The sequence below is a fragment of the Schistocerca serialis genome, chromosome 8, assembly GCF_023864345.2.
Source record: "Schistocerca serialis cubense isolate TAMUIC-IGC-003099 chromosome 8, iqSchSeri2.2, whole genome shotgun sequence".
Lineage (NCBI taxonomy): Eukaryota > Metazoa > Arthropoda > Insecta > Orthoptera > Acrididae > Schistocerca > Schistocerca serialis.
Window position 1 is genome coordinate 409198660 of NC_064645.1, and position 18711 is coordinate 409217370.

Below are 18711 nucleotides of genomic sequence, written 5' to 3' on the forward strand. Positions count from 1 at the left end.
GTGATTGTGCAGTTGTCCTGATATGAGGTCACTATGGCAGAGGTAACAGCCTCTGCTACTTCCTCAAATTCTACTGGCTTCCATATCGTGGTTTTAATTTCCGATAAGCCTCCTATATGTCTCCCAGTCTGTTTTCCTGGGATTTCTATAAGTCATGGTCTGTCTGATTCCCATTTCAACCTTGAATTTAATGTACATGTGATCCGATGAGGATGGCTCCAACACCACATGCCATTGTTTGACATAGCTACCCATCGTCATGGAACCAAATGTTATGTCAGTTACTTCTTCCCTTCTGCTATTCCTGAATGTAAGTTCATTGCCCCTATTCAGGACCTCTAAGTTGTTAGCTAAGAGGAATTCAAGAAGGTACTCACCTCTACTGTTGGTGTCCTTGCTGCCCCACACTAGGTTGTGGGCATTGGTGTCGCACCCCACCAGCAGTTGGTCACCTTGTCGATGGCAAGTCTCTACCAGTCTCCTCACCTCCAAGGGAGGGGGAGAACTGTCTTTGAAGGGAGGTATGCTGAGGCCAAGACAATTTCCCTTGTGATACCTTCCTCACATTACTGCATTTTGATGGTCACTAAGTCCCTAGAGCAGAAATCCATCATTGGCATGAAAGAAATGCCATTTCTAACATAGATGCATGGTCTGGAGTTTCTTAGATTTTTAACATAGATCAGCTTACCTCCAGTGCCTCCAAGGCCCGTTACACCCCCTTTGTATAAATAGGGTTCTTGTATCAGGGTCACATCCACTTCCTGTCTCCACAGGCAGTGGCTCAGGGCAGCAGAGGCCCCTTTACTGTGCTGCAGATTAATCTGCAGCACCTCCAGGCTCCATCTTACTGCCATCTTTGAGGTCTTTGAGAACTCTGATGGTGACCTGCAAGAACCCTAAAAACAGTTTCAGGTCCTGCTCCCGCATCGCCTTCAAGGACTTCTCACTAACCTCCACCACCAGGGTTCGTCTTTCCGGAGCAACCTTCTGGTTAATCACTCTCCAGTCTGCTGTTGGAACTTTTGGGTTCTGGGCCCCTAGTTTCCTGAAGAGTCTTGGGAGAGACTTCCTTAAGGATCTTGGGTACTCATAATGATATCTTTGCAGTCTTAAGAAACCCCGTTGCCGTATTGACCAGCAGCTTCGCATTTTCCCACGGGGATATCATGGGCACCTTGTCCTTGAGCCATTCTACTGTCTGCACCCCCTCACAGATAAAAATGAGTGCACCATGGTCTAAATAGTCCCCCCTGAAGTTGGGACCTGGGTCAATGTCCCCCCCCCAATCTTTTAAAAGAGGGCCATCTGTACTAGTGCCTCCTGCTGTGACGTAATGGCCGCCAGTGGATACCTTTCCTGGATAACTGCCATCCTAAAAACAGAGACTGGAGTACTATAGGTCTGTTTCCCTATTTCTTGCCTAAGTTTTTTCTGGACTCACTTATCCAGGGAGGAGGGAGTCTTTGATTCCTCCCTTATCCGATTACTACCTGTCTTTGGCATCGTGGGGGTCTGCGTGTCCCCTTCAACCTGAGACAGTTTTTTCCTGGGTGTCTTGGGTTCTAGTCCCTTTACTTCCCTCCATTTGTGTTTAGGAAGTCATTCTTTTCCTTCCTTTTCCCTCTGTTCCCTGAGTAGCTTCCTCCTTTGGGCCCCATACAAGCCTTTGATCTTAATCTGGTCTAGCTTCTCGGTTACAGTTCCCACTTCTGGCTCAGGTCTGTACCCAGATTCAGTAGTGGAAGTGCCTTCCATCGGTTCAGTCCCCGATGTTTGGGTATCTGAGGTCTCAATTTGGCCCTCAGTTTCTTTTTCTTTTTTTGTAATCATGTCCATGTTGGTCCCACGAGATTTGGGGATCTAGGAGGTCCACACCACGAATACCCCACGCGGTATAAGGCTAATTACTCAGGGAGGTCGCCCGGTATCCCTGAGGCTCCATTTGCGACACATCTTCCCATGTGCTATGCACCCCTCAGCACGGATCGCATCACACCTTGGGTTGGGTTAGGAAATAGGATAGGACTAGGAGTGGATAGGGAAGAGGGGACATTGTGGGGCACTCTTAGTCTGATCCATCGGCTGAGGCCTTTCCGGCAGTAGGTCCTCTACCTTCGGCATAGCCCTCAGCTTCCCGTGGATACGCAAGCCCCTCCACCTGCACAGACTCTGCTTCATCAAGGTGGTGTCCCCCGGAGAGGAATTCTAGTGGTACTGATACAAAGCAGAGCAATGCCAATGATAAACAAGGCGAACATTGCGTTATATGTACAACAACAGGTGGCGAAGTTTGCATTTCATCAGAAAGCAACCCAAGGAATTTCACAGACCCTGAAAGAAGCAGCAGACAAAATATTAGCATTTCTGGAAGATGAGTCAGTGAAATTTGTGGTGTCATATATGCTCGATTGTGCTGAGAGGGTACATGAGGAGTACAATGATGACAATATGTGCGTACCAAGTGAAAGGATATTGAAACAAGTGTCAAGCCATGTAGTTCATCATCCTTGTTGTACAGGGAGTCACAGATCCCATCTCCAGTGAAATGTAGTAAAGGACAATTTTTGTCCAAGGAGTGGATACTAAACATAATTATGTACTTGGATATCATCTGCAGCTTAGTAAATAAAATTATGAACAAATTTCGAGTAAGTCTGCAGCAATATGACCATATAGTGCACAAGAAAAGCTATAGATATTCAAGGGAGGACAAGGCATACTTATTACAAGAAGTGGTGTCTGGGTGTTTCAAGGATGCTCAATGCGATTTGCAGGATAAGCATAATAGTGGCCTACTATGTTATGCACATTAAATTGCACCCAACATAGATAACAGTGATTTCAAGGTGAGCAGTGGATGGTTGCATACCTTCAAACAGTGCTGTAGAATTGGGTGATGTAAGATAATGAAATTTCAAACAAAGTGTCAGCCTGATGATGCACACCAAACAGCAGAATTGGCACAAAAATTTATAAAGGAGATGTACAAACTTATCCCATCAGTCAGTACAGAATTCATTCTCAACTCTGGCCATTTGAGATTTGAAGAAGAAATACATATCTGGAAATTAGAGATATTAAGAGGGTTGTATCAAGATCAGCTAACATCAATGCCTTAATGCATTCATATACAATTATGCAAACTGTTAATCTGGATGGGAAATTGGCTGGAAAGTTATTTAGTGTGCTACAAGAAGTTGGAGGTGCTCTGTCCCATATGAATTATTCTCGTGTGCATCATCTTGTAAGGGCAGTAGGGAGTATCTACATCACAGCAAGCAAGAGTGGGAAAATGGGCATAATAGAACTAAAACTATCATATACTTTTGAACATAGCCAGTCAAAATAACTTGCTTTTGGTCAATTGCTGGTCTGTGTATAAAAATTGTATTGCCTTAAGCAAACTATCCCTCCTGAAAACTGTATGACATTGCAGTTAATACCACCTGGAACCACTGGACAAATTCAGCCTCTGGATGTTTGTTTTTTCTGTACCTACAAATCATATTATTGCACTAACTGCAGCTAAACTTTAAAGGATAGCCAGTTTCATGATAAGCTCCATGACAGACTGTTTCACATTCAATTGCATGCCATCACATTCCATCAATTCTTGTCATCCTGTTACACCAATATAATTCTCTATGCATTCCTTAAGAGTGGATATCTAGCTGAACATCCTGCACGATCTGTAACTTCCGAGGAGTTTGCCTTCAGTTTTGATGGTGGGAACCTTTGTGATCACTGTGGCATGCCATTTTTCATTTGTTGTTCATAGTGCAAATTAATGGTTGGTTTTGAATAGTTCTTGAATGTCGACGATAGGCATTTTGTGAAGTGTAATACATACAGCCCATAGAAGGATGATTTCTGCACCTCCTGGACACTCATTTTCTGTCGCCCTTCTGATGCCTTTGGTGAGTCAGTATAAGCTAATATTATTGCTGTCATAACTGTTAACACAATACTTCCGAACGGGCCTTACTAAAGCCTGAACTTGCGACCTCGCACTCAAGGGGTTCCTTGTTCAACAACCTTGAACTTGACTACAAAGCATATGCCACTGTTCGATACATCATAAATGTTAAACTATGAGTAAACAAAGTGCTTAAGAAGCATTCTGTACTTCTACACTTGTCATTCAAGAACTGCAGTCCATTTTTATCAGTACCAAATAATTTTGTTGGGGAAAAATTGAAGGTACCCGCACAGACCTACACCTACTTTAATCATAAGGAGTTCTAACAAATTTCCTTACTGTAAACCATGCTGAATGATTTCAGTAACCACACAAGAAAATTCAATTCAACTTTCTTGTTACCAGTACCTCTAATTACATCAAAGAGATAATTTACGTATTCAGCTAAATGTAAGCAAATATAAAAATATTCAAAGGTGAGAAAGTATTTTTGTTCTTGTGTGAGCGCCGTATGATAAACTTCAATGCATTACAAATATGTATGATAAAAATGTAGCTATTTCCATCGTATCTTGGGAATAATTCATTAAAACAGCAACATATTATAAAATCTTAGATTCACCAAAAAACCATTAGTATGAGTGATACCCCTGCCTTTAAAAGAGAATATAGAATTTAAAAACCTTCACGAAACTGAGTATTTCTTCTGTCAGCATATTTTCAGTTTAATTACTACATCACAGCAGTATAATCACACTGCTGTTAATAATTGTTGTTGTTGTTGTTGCTGCTGCCATTGTCTTCAGTCTAAACTGTCATGTGCATGGAGCACATAGTAACTACAAAATTGTTAGAGGGAATTGCTGTCTAGTGCTTCGCTTCAGGAGGAAAAATTCTTTGTACTGCCAGTAGGTATAGAAGTACAGAGCAATATCCTAGCTTTTGTAACTATTAGTTCCTTATTAGTTTAGAAAGGAAGGACAGGTCTCTCAGACAACAGAATGGGAGGGTACCACCTACCTTGCAGAAGAGTTTTCCATTATCCCTCCCATCCAGCAGTCTGCCCTTCCTTTCTAAACTTCCAAAATCTCTTTCTTCTCAGAGGAAAGACTGAATAGTCACAAATGCTGGATAGTTTCTTGTAGTTTTCTGATTATCTATTGGCAGTACTAAGACTTTCAACACTTGAAGGTAATTGATGGGCAGCCATTATGTCTCAGTTTTTATAATTTACTCAAGTGAATTTAACTTTGGTACATATAATATGTAGGTTAATTTATTTTCTGAACCACTAGGAATATATCAGTTTGCGAATTCAATAGATGTGATTTTGTCAAAGACCTCAGTATTTCATATACACTGCAAACTCTCTCCAAACTGTGATAAACAGATAACTTATCCACTTGGGTATAAATTTACAGGCTGGTGTCCAGCCAGAAGTACGGTGTAACAGATTTTCATTATTTTAATAGTCTTAACAAAGTTAATGGAAAACACAAGTGGTATTCTGGTTGCGTGTTGTGTTGCAGGTGGTGGAACTGATTCCTGGAGGAAGCAAGATACATGTAAGGAATGACACAAAACATCAGTACTTGGACAGCCTAGCACAGTACCGTCTTGCAACCAGTGTCCGGGATGAGGTTGATCATTTCCTGAAGGGCCTTAATGAACTCATACCTGACAACTTGCTCAGCATATTTGATGAAAATGAACTGGAGGTATGACACAGAATTACATTATTGATTAGTATCACTGAGAACCTCTTCCACACTTTTTCCCTCTCCTCCAATAGTAGTTTCAGTAAAATGTGTAGATGAGAACTGTTCATCCACCATGTGCTGAAATCTTATGAATAATATGGTCTGAACATCAATTAGCCCGTTTCCTCTTTGCAGCAGCTGCATGTTTTCCTTTCTCCTACCTCAGCCTACCTACTCATGTGTTACTTTTTTGTTCTTACGTAAGGCCTTACTTTTTTCTTCTTACGTAAAGGCCTCCATTTTGCTAGTTTCAGGTCTTTCTACTTCTCCTTCTTTGCATTTGGTATTCATCAGCAAGTCTGTTACAGTTTTTCTCATTATAATTCAATATTTTACCAAGGTTCGCCACCTTGGCTTCGTGAAGCAGCCCATGTTAACCTTAGCCTTCATTCACTTCCTAAGGACACTACTCCAACCTTGGTCTATCGCATGGAACTTCGCGATAGTACCTTTGTATACACTGATGGCTCTCGGACTGACCGTGGGGTCGAGTTTGCCTTCATCATTGACATCTGTGTCTTTAGATATTGGCTTCTGGCACACTTCTCAGTATTTACAGCTGAGCTCTTTGCCTTGTATCAGGCTACAGAGTACATCAGGCGACACAGCCTTTTCAATTGTGTCCTCTGCTCAGACTCACCCAGTGCCCTTCACAGTCTGTGTGCTGTACGCTGCTCACTCTTTTTGGAGCCAATGTGATGTTTCTGTGGGTTCCTGGTCATGTCTGTCTGCCATGAAACGAGGCTGCTTACGCTGCTGCCAAAGCTGCGGTCCTAGTTCCACAGCCTGCGATTACCTATATTCCCTTCGATGATCTCTGTGTTGCCATCTGTCAGGAGGTGGAGTACCTTTGGCATCGCCAATGGTCCTCCCTTCAGGGGAATAAGCTCTGGCTTATTGAGCCTCTCACAGCAGCTTGGATGACCACCTCTCGGCCCTCCCACTGAGAGGAGGTTATTTTAACTCAGCTGCGTATTGGGCACTGCCTTTTTAGCCATCGTCATTTGTGAAGTGGCGCTACCCCACCATTTTGTACACATTGCTCCCAAGTTTTAACTGTCCCCCACTTCCTGGTGGAATGTTCATTTTTTGACCTTTTACATTCCCATTTGGGTTTGCCGTCTGAGTTACTGGCCATTTTAGCAAATGACGCGTGGGCGGTTGACGATGTTTTACTTTTTATCCACCAAAGCAATATGGTGAAGGCCATTTAATTTTTAGTTTTGGACCTCCATTTCTGTATAGTGTCTTCTACAGTCCTTTTTCCACGTGCCTGTTTTTAGCTTTCTTCTATTATGTCAGTTGGGATTGATGTATGGTCATTTTTTAACTCCTCTCTGTCTTCGAATTCTGTAGTTTTGACTTGAGCACGTATGACCCCTGTTGTGTTGGCAGAAGAGCCAACACCATGTTACTAGTGGAGGCCGAAATGCAAACGTTTTAGCTCACGCAGGCTGGTGTGAGGAGGGAAGAACTATACTGACGTGAGGTCTGGAACATGACAAGGAATTAGAATTCAGAAAGCGGATGTAATTAGTTTGATACTTAACTTTAATCCATTGATGATGAATGTCGCTCTTGACGGTACATGATTCACAATATTATCTGTTCAGAATACATTCATAGTAACTGAATATGGCACCTTGGTAGGTCGTAGCACATGACATAGCTGAAGGCTATTCTAAACTGTCGTCTCTGCAAATGAGAGCGTATGTAGACAGTGAACCATTGCTAGCGAAGTCGGCTGTACAACTGGGATGAGTGCTAGAGAGTCTCGACTAGACCTGCTGTGTGGCGGCGCTCGGTCTGCAATCACTGATAGTGGTGACATGCGGGTCCGACGTATACTAATGGACCACGACCAATTTAAAGGCTACCACCTAGCAAGTGTGGTGTCTTGCGGTGACACCACAACCCCAGTTGTTTTTGCGCCCTAAAACAAAACAAAACAAACACTATGTGAAGCAAATCTCAACAGATGTAATCTGAAAGAGTATAACCCAATATCCACACCACTAGAATGTAACCAAGTGCTCACTCATGACATGAGTCCAAAAACAGAACAGGAACAAGAAGCTATGAAGAACATACTCTGTTGTGAAGCAATACTAAATTTAACGTATGCTCTGTTAGGAATAAGGCCAGACCAAGCTTAATCAATTGGGATTGGCAGTCATTTTCGTAACAATCTGAGCATGCCACTCTGGGAAGCTGTCAAAAGAATCTTTAGATATCTAAAAGGAAACAAGGATGTGAAGCTATTGTTTTTGAAAGCAGATGACTGCAGCATAATAGGTTACTGTGATAGAGTATGCTGGAGATTCCAAAGACAGGAAGTCAACAACTGGGTATCTGTTATGATCTCAAGGAGCAGTAATATCATGGCAACGTAAGAAACAGCCTACCATAGCCTAGTGCACAACTGAAGCAGAATATTTGTCCATGACCTCAGCATGTCAGAGGTTCTATAGCTTCAAAGGTTAGATACTGAAATATCTCCATACCCCAAGTAGGATCCTATGAAACTATTATGTGACAACAAAGCACCAATTGACTTATCTAAGACTAGTGGACTTATCTAAGACTAGTGGCTACAAGAGTTGAACCAAACATATAAACATAAGACATCACTTTATAGGGAAAAATAGATTCAGCACAAGTCACTGTGGGTTGGACATGATGACAAAACCTGTGCCACAGTCTCACCATAATTTGCTGATTCAAGAGTCTGGATTGAAAATCTATTTTTTAAGGCATGATTCTAGGGCTGTGTAAGAATTTAGACTCTATGCCTTGATTGTGTTTATATCTTTTGCATAGCTGTGGACACCATTACTCTTTATTCTGTGGATTATATAATACAATAATTTGTGCAACTGTGTTTGATATGTTAATGTGTACAATAAATCTTACAGTTCCAATCAGATACCACCAGCAAATTACCCTGCTAACAAAATAATTACTCAAAAGGTACAAGAAATGACAGGTACATTGGTCAGTACACCAGTGTCCACAGTTGTGTAAGTCAGGAGGCTATTTCACCCCACATACTTCTTAACAGTATTATTGAGATTGTTACTCAAATGCTGGAACAATAACAAAAGAACTGATTTCATTTAGAAGTGAGTGCTGCCAAATGGGGAAGAGCTTATTTGGGGGAACACTCTTCCTGGAATGATTTTCAGGAGAAATGTAAAAAGGAAATTGGTAGAGTCGGCCAGCGCCTAAGAGAACTGACATTAGAATTAGTAGACCCGAGGTGTTACAACAATAGTCGGGATACGTACAAGAAGTATATCAAATGATATTTGGCTAGGTCACAATATCTAGACAAACCCCTGGAGGAGAGAGATTTGGTCAAAATGTTAGTTAGAAGGTTACTTTCTCCTGTAAGAAGAGAAATTTGGTATAAGAGGTGGCTAGCAGTAAGTGATCTATTAACTTTCATGGAAGGATTAGATACGTTAAATAAGAAACAGGTAGATTACACACAGAATGATAATAGAGTTTTAGAAAGTCAGGAAAGAAATCATTATCTCTCCAGGTTTCCATGCCAGAATGAAAGTAAATTTTGCAAAGTAAGGAAGCATAGTAACTCTAATCGAGATAACCAAAAGGTACTCAGTTGCAGGTGGTTGCATCATACAGTCTGAATAATCAGGCATTCATAGCCATTCGTAATAAAGCATAGGTTCTGGGATATGTCATTAGTGATTCAGTTCTCAGAAAACAGCAGACATTCTGGAACAGGGGCCAGGCTCTAGCATATGACAGTGACAGCCTAGGTCCATCTAAGGAGAAATTCGTGGCTTTAACGTAACAGTTTCAACAAGAGATTAGTTACTAGAGGAAGAAAATAAAGTAAAGGAAGACAAAACTCGCATGATCGTCTGTGGAAATATCTTTGAAGTGAAAGTGGAAATACATTTAGATTCAGGAAGTAAATATCAATTATATCCCAGAAATTAGTGTCAATTCCTCAAAGGATTGGAGTATATATAGTGGGTATTACGGGAAATAAAGGAAGGTTGATAAAGGAAGAAATGTAATTGTCAATAAACTTAAATGATTATATTTGTATCAAGTATTACAAGTAGTGTCTGGCGTGACTTTTTGATGTATTACTGGGACTATATTTGCTTTTGAATTACAGAGCATCTTTAGATTTCAAGAGTAATGATTGACAATGGTACTGTCATTATCATTGTCCTCTTCATATTTAAGGTGGTCTTCAGTGACATGACAGTTGCATATTCTACACTTGTTGAAAGATTTAACAGTAATGCCTTCTCTCACTCTAGACCGTGACTGTCTTATCCATTGACACACTTGTTTGATTGTAAGTCATTTTAAAGCTCTATTCAGTGTAAATTCACACTGGGTTTCATCCACCATCCATTTGGTCAATTACTCTCTCATATACACTGCAAATAGGTTATTTATTGAGACATCAAGAGGTTGCAATTGTGAAGTAAGTCCTCCCAGAATAACAGCAAGCTCTGTATCTCCCTGTCTCAATTTCTCTTTCACAGAATTTTTCAAGTGTTTGCTAAACTGATCAAGCAGGAGAACTCCTCTTCGATAAAGCACCTTACCTTCTCTCCCACACTCTGTTAATCCATAATTTCATACCAGTCTCGTCCATCGAACTCCTATCATGTAGTATTTCATAAGGTTTTGGCCTTGTTTTGCATTTGAAAATGATCATTGGATTAAGTTTAGTGCTGTCAGCACAACATGAAAGGACAACAGTGCAGTACATTTTTTCATGTCCACTTGTTTTTATAGTTGCAGTTTTACCATCTTTCATGGCAACAGTTCTGTTACTCGGCACATCAAATTTCAGCGGAGTTTTGTCCGTATTCACTATTTGACTTGGTTCCAATCAGGTTTCCTTTTGATGTTGAATAATAAAGTGATGGAAAGATAATATTTTCTCTTCATATTCTTGTGGCATTTTCTGAGATATTTTGGTTTTGGTTCGCATGCTAAGTCCATGACACTTCATAAACCTGTGGCATCAACCAACTCCACCCTGTTAAGCTCTGTGTTAAGTTCTACTGTAGCTCTAGCTTATGAGTATGTATTTGAATCATTTTTCTATTAATTCCACTGCCATTTTGATGGTGTCCTTGAATCCATTTCGGTACGTCATCTTCTAGTTTTGACTGTTTTTCATTTAGTCCTCTATTTGCACATTTAGTCTTTCTCATTTTTTTTCCCCCTCTCCCTCTTCCTCTCTCTCTCTCTCTCTCTCTCTCTCTCTCTCTCTCTCTCTTCAGTTCTTCCTTACTGGCCCGCCAGCTGCAAATGTTTTTTTTTTCTGTTGGTAGTGGGCCAAAATGCTGCTCAGCTGCTCTGTTTCCATGTTCTTCTGCATATGCTATTGCTTTCATCTTCCAGCCCATGTCATATGAATGCCTTTTATTTTTTTCCATTACAAAACTAGCTACTAACGAAGATATTGTACTGTTACTGATAACACAAATAATGTTCAAATTCACTGGATCCATATACTGCCATGATCAATTAGAGGCTTGACAGTATTCTGGGTTTGTAACAGCGGGGCGGGAGGGAGGCAGAGTTAACAAGCTTGTGAATCCCCGCAGCTCATGTTCGTCACATGTGTGCGCTGATGCTTCCAGTTGAATTAGTTGTTGCCAGATAGAGATATTATTCCTGGAGCACCTAATATATGGCCATTTTTAAGACTGTGGGAATTTTAAATCAAACAATGGACATTTTTATATTAGTTTTGAGTACAAGATGCACCTCCATTTTGGAGGCAATGTTTCAAAGAAAAAAAAACTGCATGTTATAGTCTGTAAAATACTGTGTGTCACATTAAATTGCCAACAGCTTTACGGGTGGGGCTCCTCTCTATACAACCTAGATCTCACAAGCTGGTTTATCTTGTGTTTCTGGATGGAGTCTCCCAACCTAGCAGCTGAACTCTCACCAATGATGGCATCTGGTGATGGTGTGCTGGACTATATTGTTGGATGTTTGTGTAGTTTGCTGACAGCATCTGTAACTGCTCTTCTGAAACATATTTTTCCCTATAATTGCTGCATTTGATTCTTCTCTCCATCTGCCTTCTGTCTGCAGACAAACATCACAATTTGACAGTATACCATTAATTCAAGTATGATCTAAGTTAAACTTTTCTTCAGTGATGTCTCGTGACGTTATTGTGTTGTCATGAAACCTGTCGCCAGCATGTAGCTCACTCCTTTCAAACAGCACCAAGGGAGCTGTTGATCGTAATGTATCCATCTAGCAAATGGGTTACTATAAATAGTGTTAAATTTGTCAATTGTGAGACATTACATGGAGATTTGGAGTTTAACCCTGAACTTTGTTGCATACTCTGATGATCAGTAACATTTCTTCTCCTTGGTGACCAAAGCCCATAGATGAAAAACTTTGCACTACTGGATTTCAAAGCGACTACCTCTGATTGTATGTGTAGGGGTAGTGATTAGATTCTGGAAGGAACACACACACTTTATTCACTGCAAAATTATCATGCAGTTCTAGAAATGCTTGTCTGTAATTCCACTAAGTTGCCAGTTTAGTTTATGCTTGTCAAGCATGACCATAAATGTTGTGATCTTTGCAGTTACTCTTCGTACTGGTGCTCTGACCACTGTCTGCACCCTGCTTGGCCATTCTTTGGAGCCACCCCCATCCTCCAATGGTATGTTTCATATCTGTGCCACACCAAGCATTCTATCCACCAACTGCTGCGGCCTTCACCAACCTCTGTTGTCTTCAGCCATTGTGCATGAAGCCTTGCCTTTTGGGACAGGCCTCCCACGTTGGACACATGAGGTGCTCGAGGTGTGCTGTCTTCTCTGTGGGAATGGTCGGGTGTTTGCTCCTGCATCTGCTACTGTTGAGCCTGTCTAGTGTTGTGTCGTCTCGAGTCTGTAGTGTCTGGTGCTCTGTCTAAGGGCAGTTTTACTGGTCTCCACTCCCATTTCTATTCATCACAGAATCTCAATGTGGTCTCTGTTGTTTTTCAGAAACTCGTGTGTTGGATTCCATAACCTTGATCTCAATGGATTCTTTTGTGACACTGGCCCGTTATCTTTGGGTCTGTATCACAACCTTGGTGTCATTGCAGTGCTCTGCTATTGCTGAATTGGTTGCCTGCTTAAGTCTGTTATGCCTCTGGTGTTCTTTATACATGATGTCCACTGTCCTAGTGGTCTGGCTGATGTGCGACATCCCAAACTGGCATGTTATGTTTTTATTTTTTAATACTTGTCTTCCATAGCCCCAGATCTTTCTTTATATTCCCAAACAGTGCCCCAATTTTAGTGGGTGGGCAAAATACACTTTTGATGCTCTTTTTCAAGAGAATTCTGCTGATTTTGGTAGAGATTGATCCAGCATATGGCAAATACGCCACCTTCGTCATCTCTTCTTATTCTTCATGAATGCCTTCTGAATATCTCTGGAAGAGTATCCATGTTTGCAGAACATGTGTCTGTGTGTGTCGTCTACTTTTGACAAAGGCCTCGTTGGCCGAAAGCTAACTTTCCTACAGTCTTTTTGTTGCGCCTTTCTGTAACTCAGCACCTCCACTACATGGCGAGAAGCAACTATTCTTTTCATTTTATTGTTACATAGTAAATCCATTAATATTATCAGATACAAATTTTTTGCTGATGATCAAGCAGTTATAGCCCAATATGGGGAGGTTGCAAATTATAGCAATGGAATACAGAAAATGGGGATAGAAGATTAATTACCAGAAAACAGAATACCTCACTAATAATCCAGGTGACTTATACATGGAGGGAAAGAAAATTAAGAAGGTCAATACTTTCTGTTATTTGGGACCCATTGTAGAGATGAAGGGAAAGTCAGAGGTAGAAACTAATAAAAGAATTTGTAGTGGAAGGAAGGTCATTGGGATGTTCAACTCAATCTTGTGGAGCAGAAATATAATAAATCGAATAAAAAAAATCATATAAAAATCAGTATTAGAGAGCATAGTTATGTATGGAGTAGAGACTTGGACTACTAATTTGAAACATATAATAAAACTGCAAGCAGTAGAATTGGACTTCTGGAGAAGATGAACAAGAATTTCTAGAAAGTAAGAAATGGTGGAATAATAGAGAGAATGGAAGTAAGAGACAGAATACATGACATGGTGGATAGAAGGAAGTTACAATGGTACGTGCATGTAAGAAGAATGGAGGAAGCCAGAATTCCAAAAATGGTCCTGGAACGAGAATCGGAGGGAAATAAGAGAAGAGGATGTTCTATGACCACCTGGCTCCAAAATCAAAATGTACGATTAACAATGATAAGACTTGGTGCAAAGGAAGAAGATATACAAGATCGGAACACCCAGAGGGACAGCCTGAGGAGATAAATTAAGATCTAATGTAACAGGTATTTGTTATGCTGGAGAAAAACCTTTGAATGGAGAAAATATAAATAAAAAAATTAAGCAAACAATGTGATGTACAAGATGTGACTGAAATACTTTACATACTTGATTCTTTCTTTGGAAGGGCTGGTGGATTGAATTCCTCACACAAAAAGAAGGAAAAAAAGGGCTAAAATGCCATATACAGGGTGATTCAAAATTCCCACTACGGGTTTCTAGGGATTGTAGAGGGAACTTAGTAGATGGAGTTTTGATAAGGAATTTACGTTCAGAAATGTACCATTTAGATGTAAAATCAGTTTGAGGATTGGATCACTTTCAAATCTCCCAATTTACAGTACACACACAGTGGACACAATGAGCTCTGACCTGTGTGCTGTAGGAGCACATGGCATGGGCAGTGTCTAAAGTAGTTGTTCTTGGGTTCTCTACATGACAGAGGACGTTCTCCTCAAGGTCGAGAGTCCATCATATCCATGGAGCACCACAGCCAAACCCTACTAGTTTCAAATATACCAATGTCTTGCAGTTGTTGTTGTAGTTGGACATAGGTGTTCTGTGATGTCATATGTCGTAATTAGGAAAGGGATTCACGATGACATCCTCTTCTCAGCTTATACGCATACACTGAAGAAGGAGATTTGAAAATGATCTGATCCTGGAACTGCTTTTACATCCAAATGGTACATTTCTGGACATTGGTTCCTTATCAGAAATTCATGGACATGTGTTCGTTATCAAAATTTCATCTATTAAGTCCACTCTACAACCCAAGAAGCCTGTAATAGGAATTTTGAATCACCCTGTGTACATAAATCTTTCATTTGTAATTAATGAAAGAAAATTCTTCTAAGTTCTCAGGTCAGAAACTGATAACAAAAAATGTACAAAATATTCTCGTCTTATGTATATAAACTCATACACTATAATAGAGGGAAACATTCCACGTGGGAAAAATTATATATAAAAACAAAGATGAGGTGACTTACCGAACGAAAGCGCTGGCAGGTCGATAGACACACAAAGAAACACAAACATACGCACAAAATTCAAGCTTTCGCAACAAACCGTTGCCTCATCAGGAAAGAGGGAAGGAGAGGGAAAGACGAAAGGAAGTGGGTTTTAAGGGTGAGGGTAAGGAGTCATTCCAATCCCGGGAGTGGAAAGACTTACCTTAGGGGGGAAAAAGGACAGGTATACACTCGCGCGCACACACACACATATCCATCCACACATACAGACACAAGCTTGTGTCTGTATGTGTGGATGAATATGTGTGTGTGTGGATGAATATGTGTGTGTGTGTGTGTGTGTGTGTGTGTGTGTGTGTGTGTGCGAGTGTATACCTGTCCTTTTTTCCCCCTAAGGTAAGTCTTTCCACTCCCGGGATTGGAATGACTCCTTACCCTCACCCTTAAAACCCACTTCCTTTCGTCTTTCCCTCTCCTTCCCTCTTTCCTGATGAGGCAACAGTTTGTTGCGAAAGCTTGAATTTTGTGTGTATGTTTGTGTTTGTTTGTGTGTCTATCGACCTGCCAGCGCTTTCGTTCGGTAAGTCACCTCATCTTTGTTTTTATATATAAACTCATACACTCATTGACCATAAACTGTCACAAGCTTTCAAACACCCCTCTATTACGTCACTTTCTTTTCTAAGTTTTCATGAAACTTTTATGAAGTGTCACTACATTAGGAATGTTTACTGTGTTTGGAGACTTCACAGACAATAATTCGCCACAAATATCATATAGTGCATTTCGAACAGTGTGACTGAAATGTGGTGGAGTCTCATCATGCCCAGACTATTTGTTTCCTCTTATTTTCAGGGGCTGTTGCTTTGAATAAATTCCATATAGATAATATCTGTGTAACATGCTGAGAGAATATATGGACTTAATCAGACAGTTGCTGAGAATTACAGCTCGCATATCAATTACAAACTGATGATGTTTAGCTTGAGTTGTAGCATGAGAATTTTTGTTTGCGCGCAAAAAGTTTTTGTAAAAATTTGCTATCCCATATCTTCCAAAAGTTGCCCCATGTGTAAGCAAAACTGCAAGTACAAATAATGGATTACCAGTCTGAGGAATGAAACATTGGCAAAAGTTCTGTTGTTAGTTATTGGCAAGCAAAAGATCCTGCACATATTAAACATGATTCTGATACATTAATTGCTCATATTATAAGATGTATCAGATGGAATGGCACCACGTCATTTGTCGATATCTGGATCTTCTTTGACAGCCTGCAGAATGCATTCTTTGTGGTCTACTTTGCTCTGACATTTTTAGTGGTATGGATACTACCTGAACATAATGATAAACAGCTGCAACAGTTGAATTACCCTGTTGTCTTTTGACTGGAAACACACTTTGATACGGTCCACATCCATTACCATTTTTGTGACCTTACATGTAAAATCACATTTACCTGCCCACAGAATGAATGAACCTGCCTTTGTTAAATGGAACTCTTATAAGGTAACTCATTGCTATGGGTACTACACACGAGAAACATTCAAGGAAGATTGACTACATAACTATATAAATGTCAAAGTAAACACATCCTCATAGCATTACATCATGATTGAGGATACAATGAATACTTCAGGAGAGTTACTTGTAGCAGTACCATTAGATAACGAATTTTCATGGGAGGTTAAAAACTTTAGTTAAGTATTCTACCCTGAATGTGTTGATCTTAAACTGTCATTAAACCCTAAAATTAAGGAAATTTTCACACATGTTTTGTGGCTTTTTTTTTCTTGCTATGCTATGGGGAATATGCCCTCAGAGTTGGTAATCATATTTCTGAAAAACCCAGTAGATGGTATTTAACTTGTTGAATGTATATCCTGCATCTCACTTTCACCTTAAGCCAATGGCATATCACAGCTTTTTTTTTTTTAAGCAAGATTATTGCAGTTGCTATGGTTTTTTTCTGTTTCAGATTTTTAATTATTAGTGTCAGATTAGCATTATTGGTATATGATTAAAAATATCCTTCATGAATATTTTATATCTTAATTCCCAAGCTTGTTGATCATTTTGTTGGGTACTTGCATGATTTAATGATGTAAAAGAAGATATAAGAATACAATTTCAAATTGTTAAGTTAAAAAGGTAATATGAATAACCATACTAACACATGATAAATCATAATTAATGTATATTAATTATTCTCAAGGACATACAAAACTAGTAGCAGAGGGAGTGCAATCCTAAAAAAAAAAAACTGAAAACCACACCCTGCCTCACCTAACACATAGTTTCAGTATCAGTTTGAAGAAAGCCAGAATATGTGAACAATATGGTCTAATAGAGGGATTTACCTAGAGACAACTGTAATGGAATCTCAAGACTATTTTGTCATTCATCACAAAACTAATATGAACTAAACTGCAGGTCCTGCATAGGCTCTTTACTTTTATTTACCACACTAATCTCCATGCAGTGAATATTTTGTGGACAACTGTCCCTCATCAGAATAAAATAAAGCTTTTTCATATCCTGTAAAGTTTAATTCTTTGAGCATTAAAGTCTCCAAACTTACTAATTCAGTAAACAAAAAATGAAGTTTTTTTTTAATATTTTGCTTTGATAAATTTCGTTGGATCCTCATACATCATTGCAAAAAGTTCATTAGCAGCTCTGTCTGTGGTGATAGATACCAAGTCACTTGGTACAGTAACTAACATTTGGGAGGGCTGGGGTTTCAAATCCACAATAGTCATTCTGATTTGAGTTTTAAGTGGTTTCTAAAGTAATTAATGTGAATGTCATGGTGGTTCCTTTGAAAAGGACATGGTCAGATTTTTCCCTCATCTGTATTTGTGCCCCATCCCCAATGAGCTTACCACTGATGAGACTTTAAACTTAAATTTTCCTTCCATTCTTTTGGTGACAGAACTTTAATGCTTGCAGGAAATATTTGCTGTGCATAACACCTACAGTCATTCACAGAATTGTGGTAGGAACTTTGTGATTTCACAAAACAAAAAGCAAGTAGGCAGAAGGGAAAAAAAGAATCTGAATTCAAAGAGACACCTTGGAATTTATTTACTACGAGTAGCAATTGGATTAATATAATGGAAATTTTGTTTTCAGCTGCTGCTATGTGGAACTGGGGAATACAGCATTGCTGACTTTCGTGCAAATCATGTTGTATCTGGTGGATCTCCTGAGTTTCGAAGAGTGCTTGACTGGTTCTGGACAGCAGTCAGCAATTTTACACAAGAAGAGCTAGCAAGGTTACTCCAATTTGCAACAGGCTGTTCACAGTTACCACCTGGGGGCTTTGCTGAACTCAGTCCTCGATTCCAGATAACGGCTGCACCCACTTTTGGAAGCTTGCCAACAGCTCACACATGGTTTGTTTTAATTCTTCCTTCCTAGTTGTTAGTATTTTTGTGTGATAGAATTTTTAATTTAAATTTACAAGACACATTTGTACTGGCCAGTACTTACCTCTATGGCAGAGGCCACCAAACGTCTTTCACAACAGGCCAGATAACTGGTAAAACGACAAGCGTGGGCTGCACCATCATTCTGTACTATACCTAGATACAATAATTTAAAATTGAAAATGCTAAGTTGAAGGAACATAGCAGCCAGGAGCTG

General features: G+C 39.9%; 1 protein-coding gene across 1 annotated transcript in view; it reads left to right on the forward strand.

The window, feature by feature from the left end:
• LOC126417041 (apoptosis-resistant E3 ubiquitin protein ligase 1) overlaps positions 1–18711 on the forward strand; it is a 233590-nt gene that overhangs the window by 211353 nt on the left and 3526 nt on the right. Inside the window, exons 15-16 of the mRNA XM_050084931.1 lie at positions 5452–5640; positions 18199–18461. Coding sequence (XP_049940888.1) covers positions 5452–5640; positions 18199–18461 — 452 coding nt within the window. The remainder of the gene's footprint in view (positions 1–5451; positions 5641–18198; positions 18462–18711) is intronic.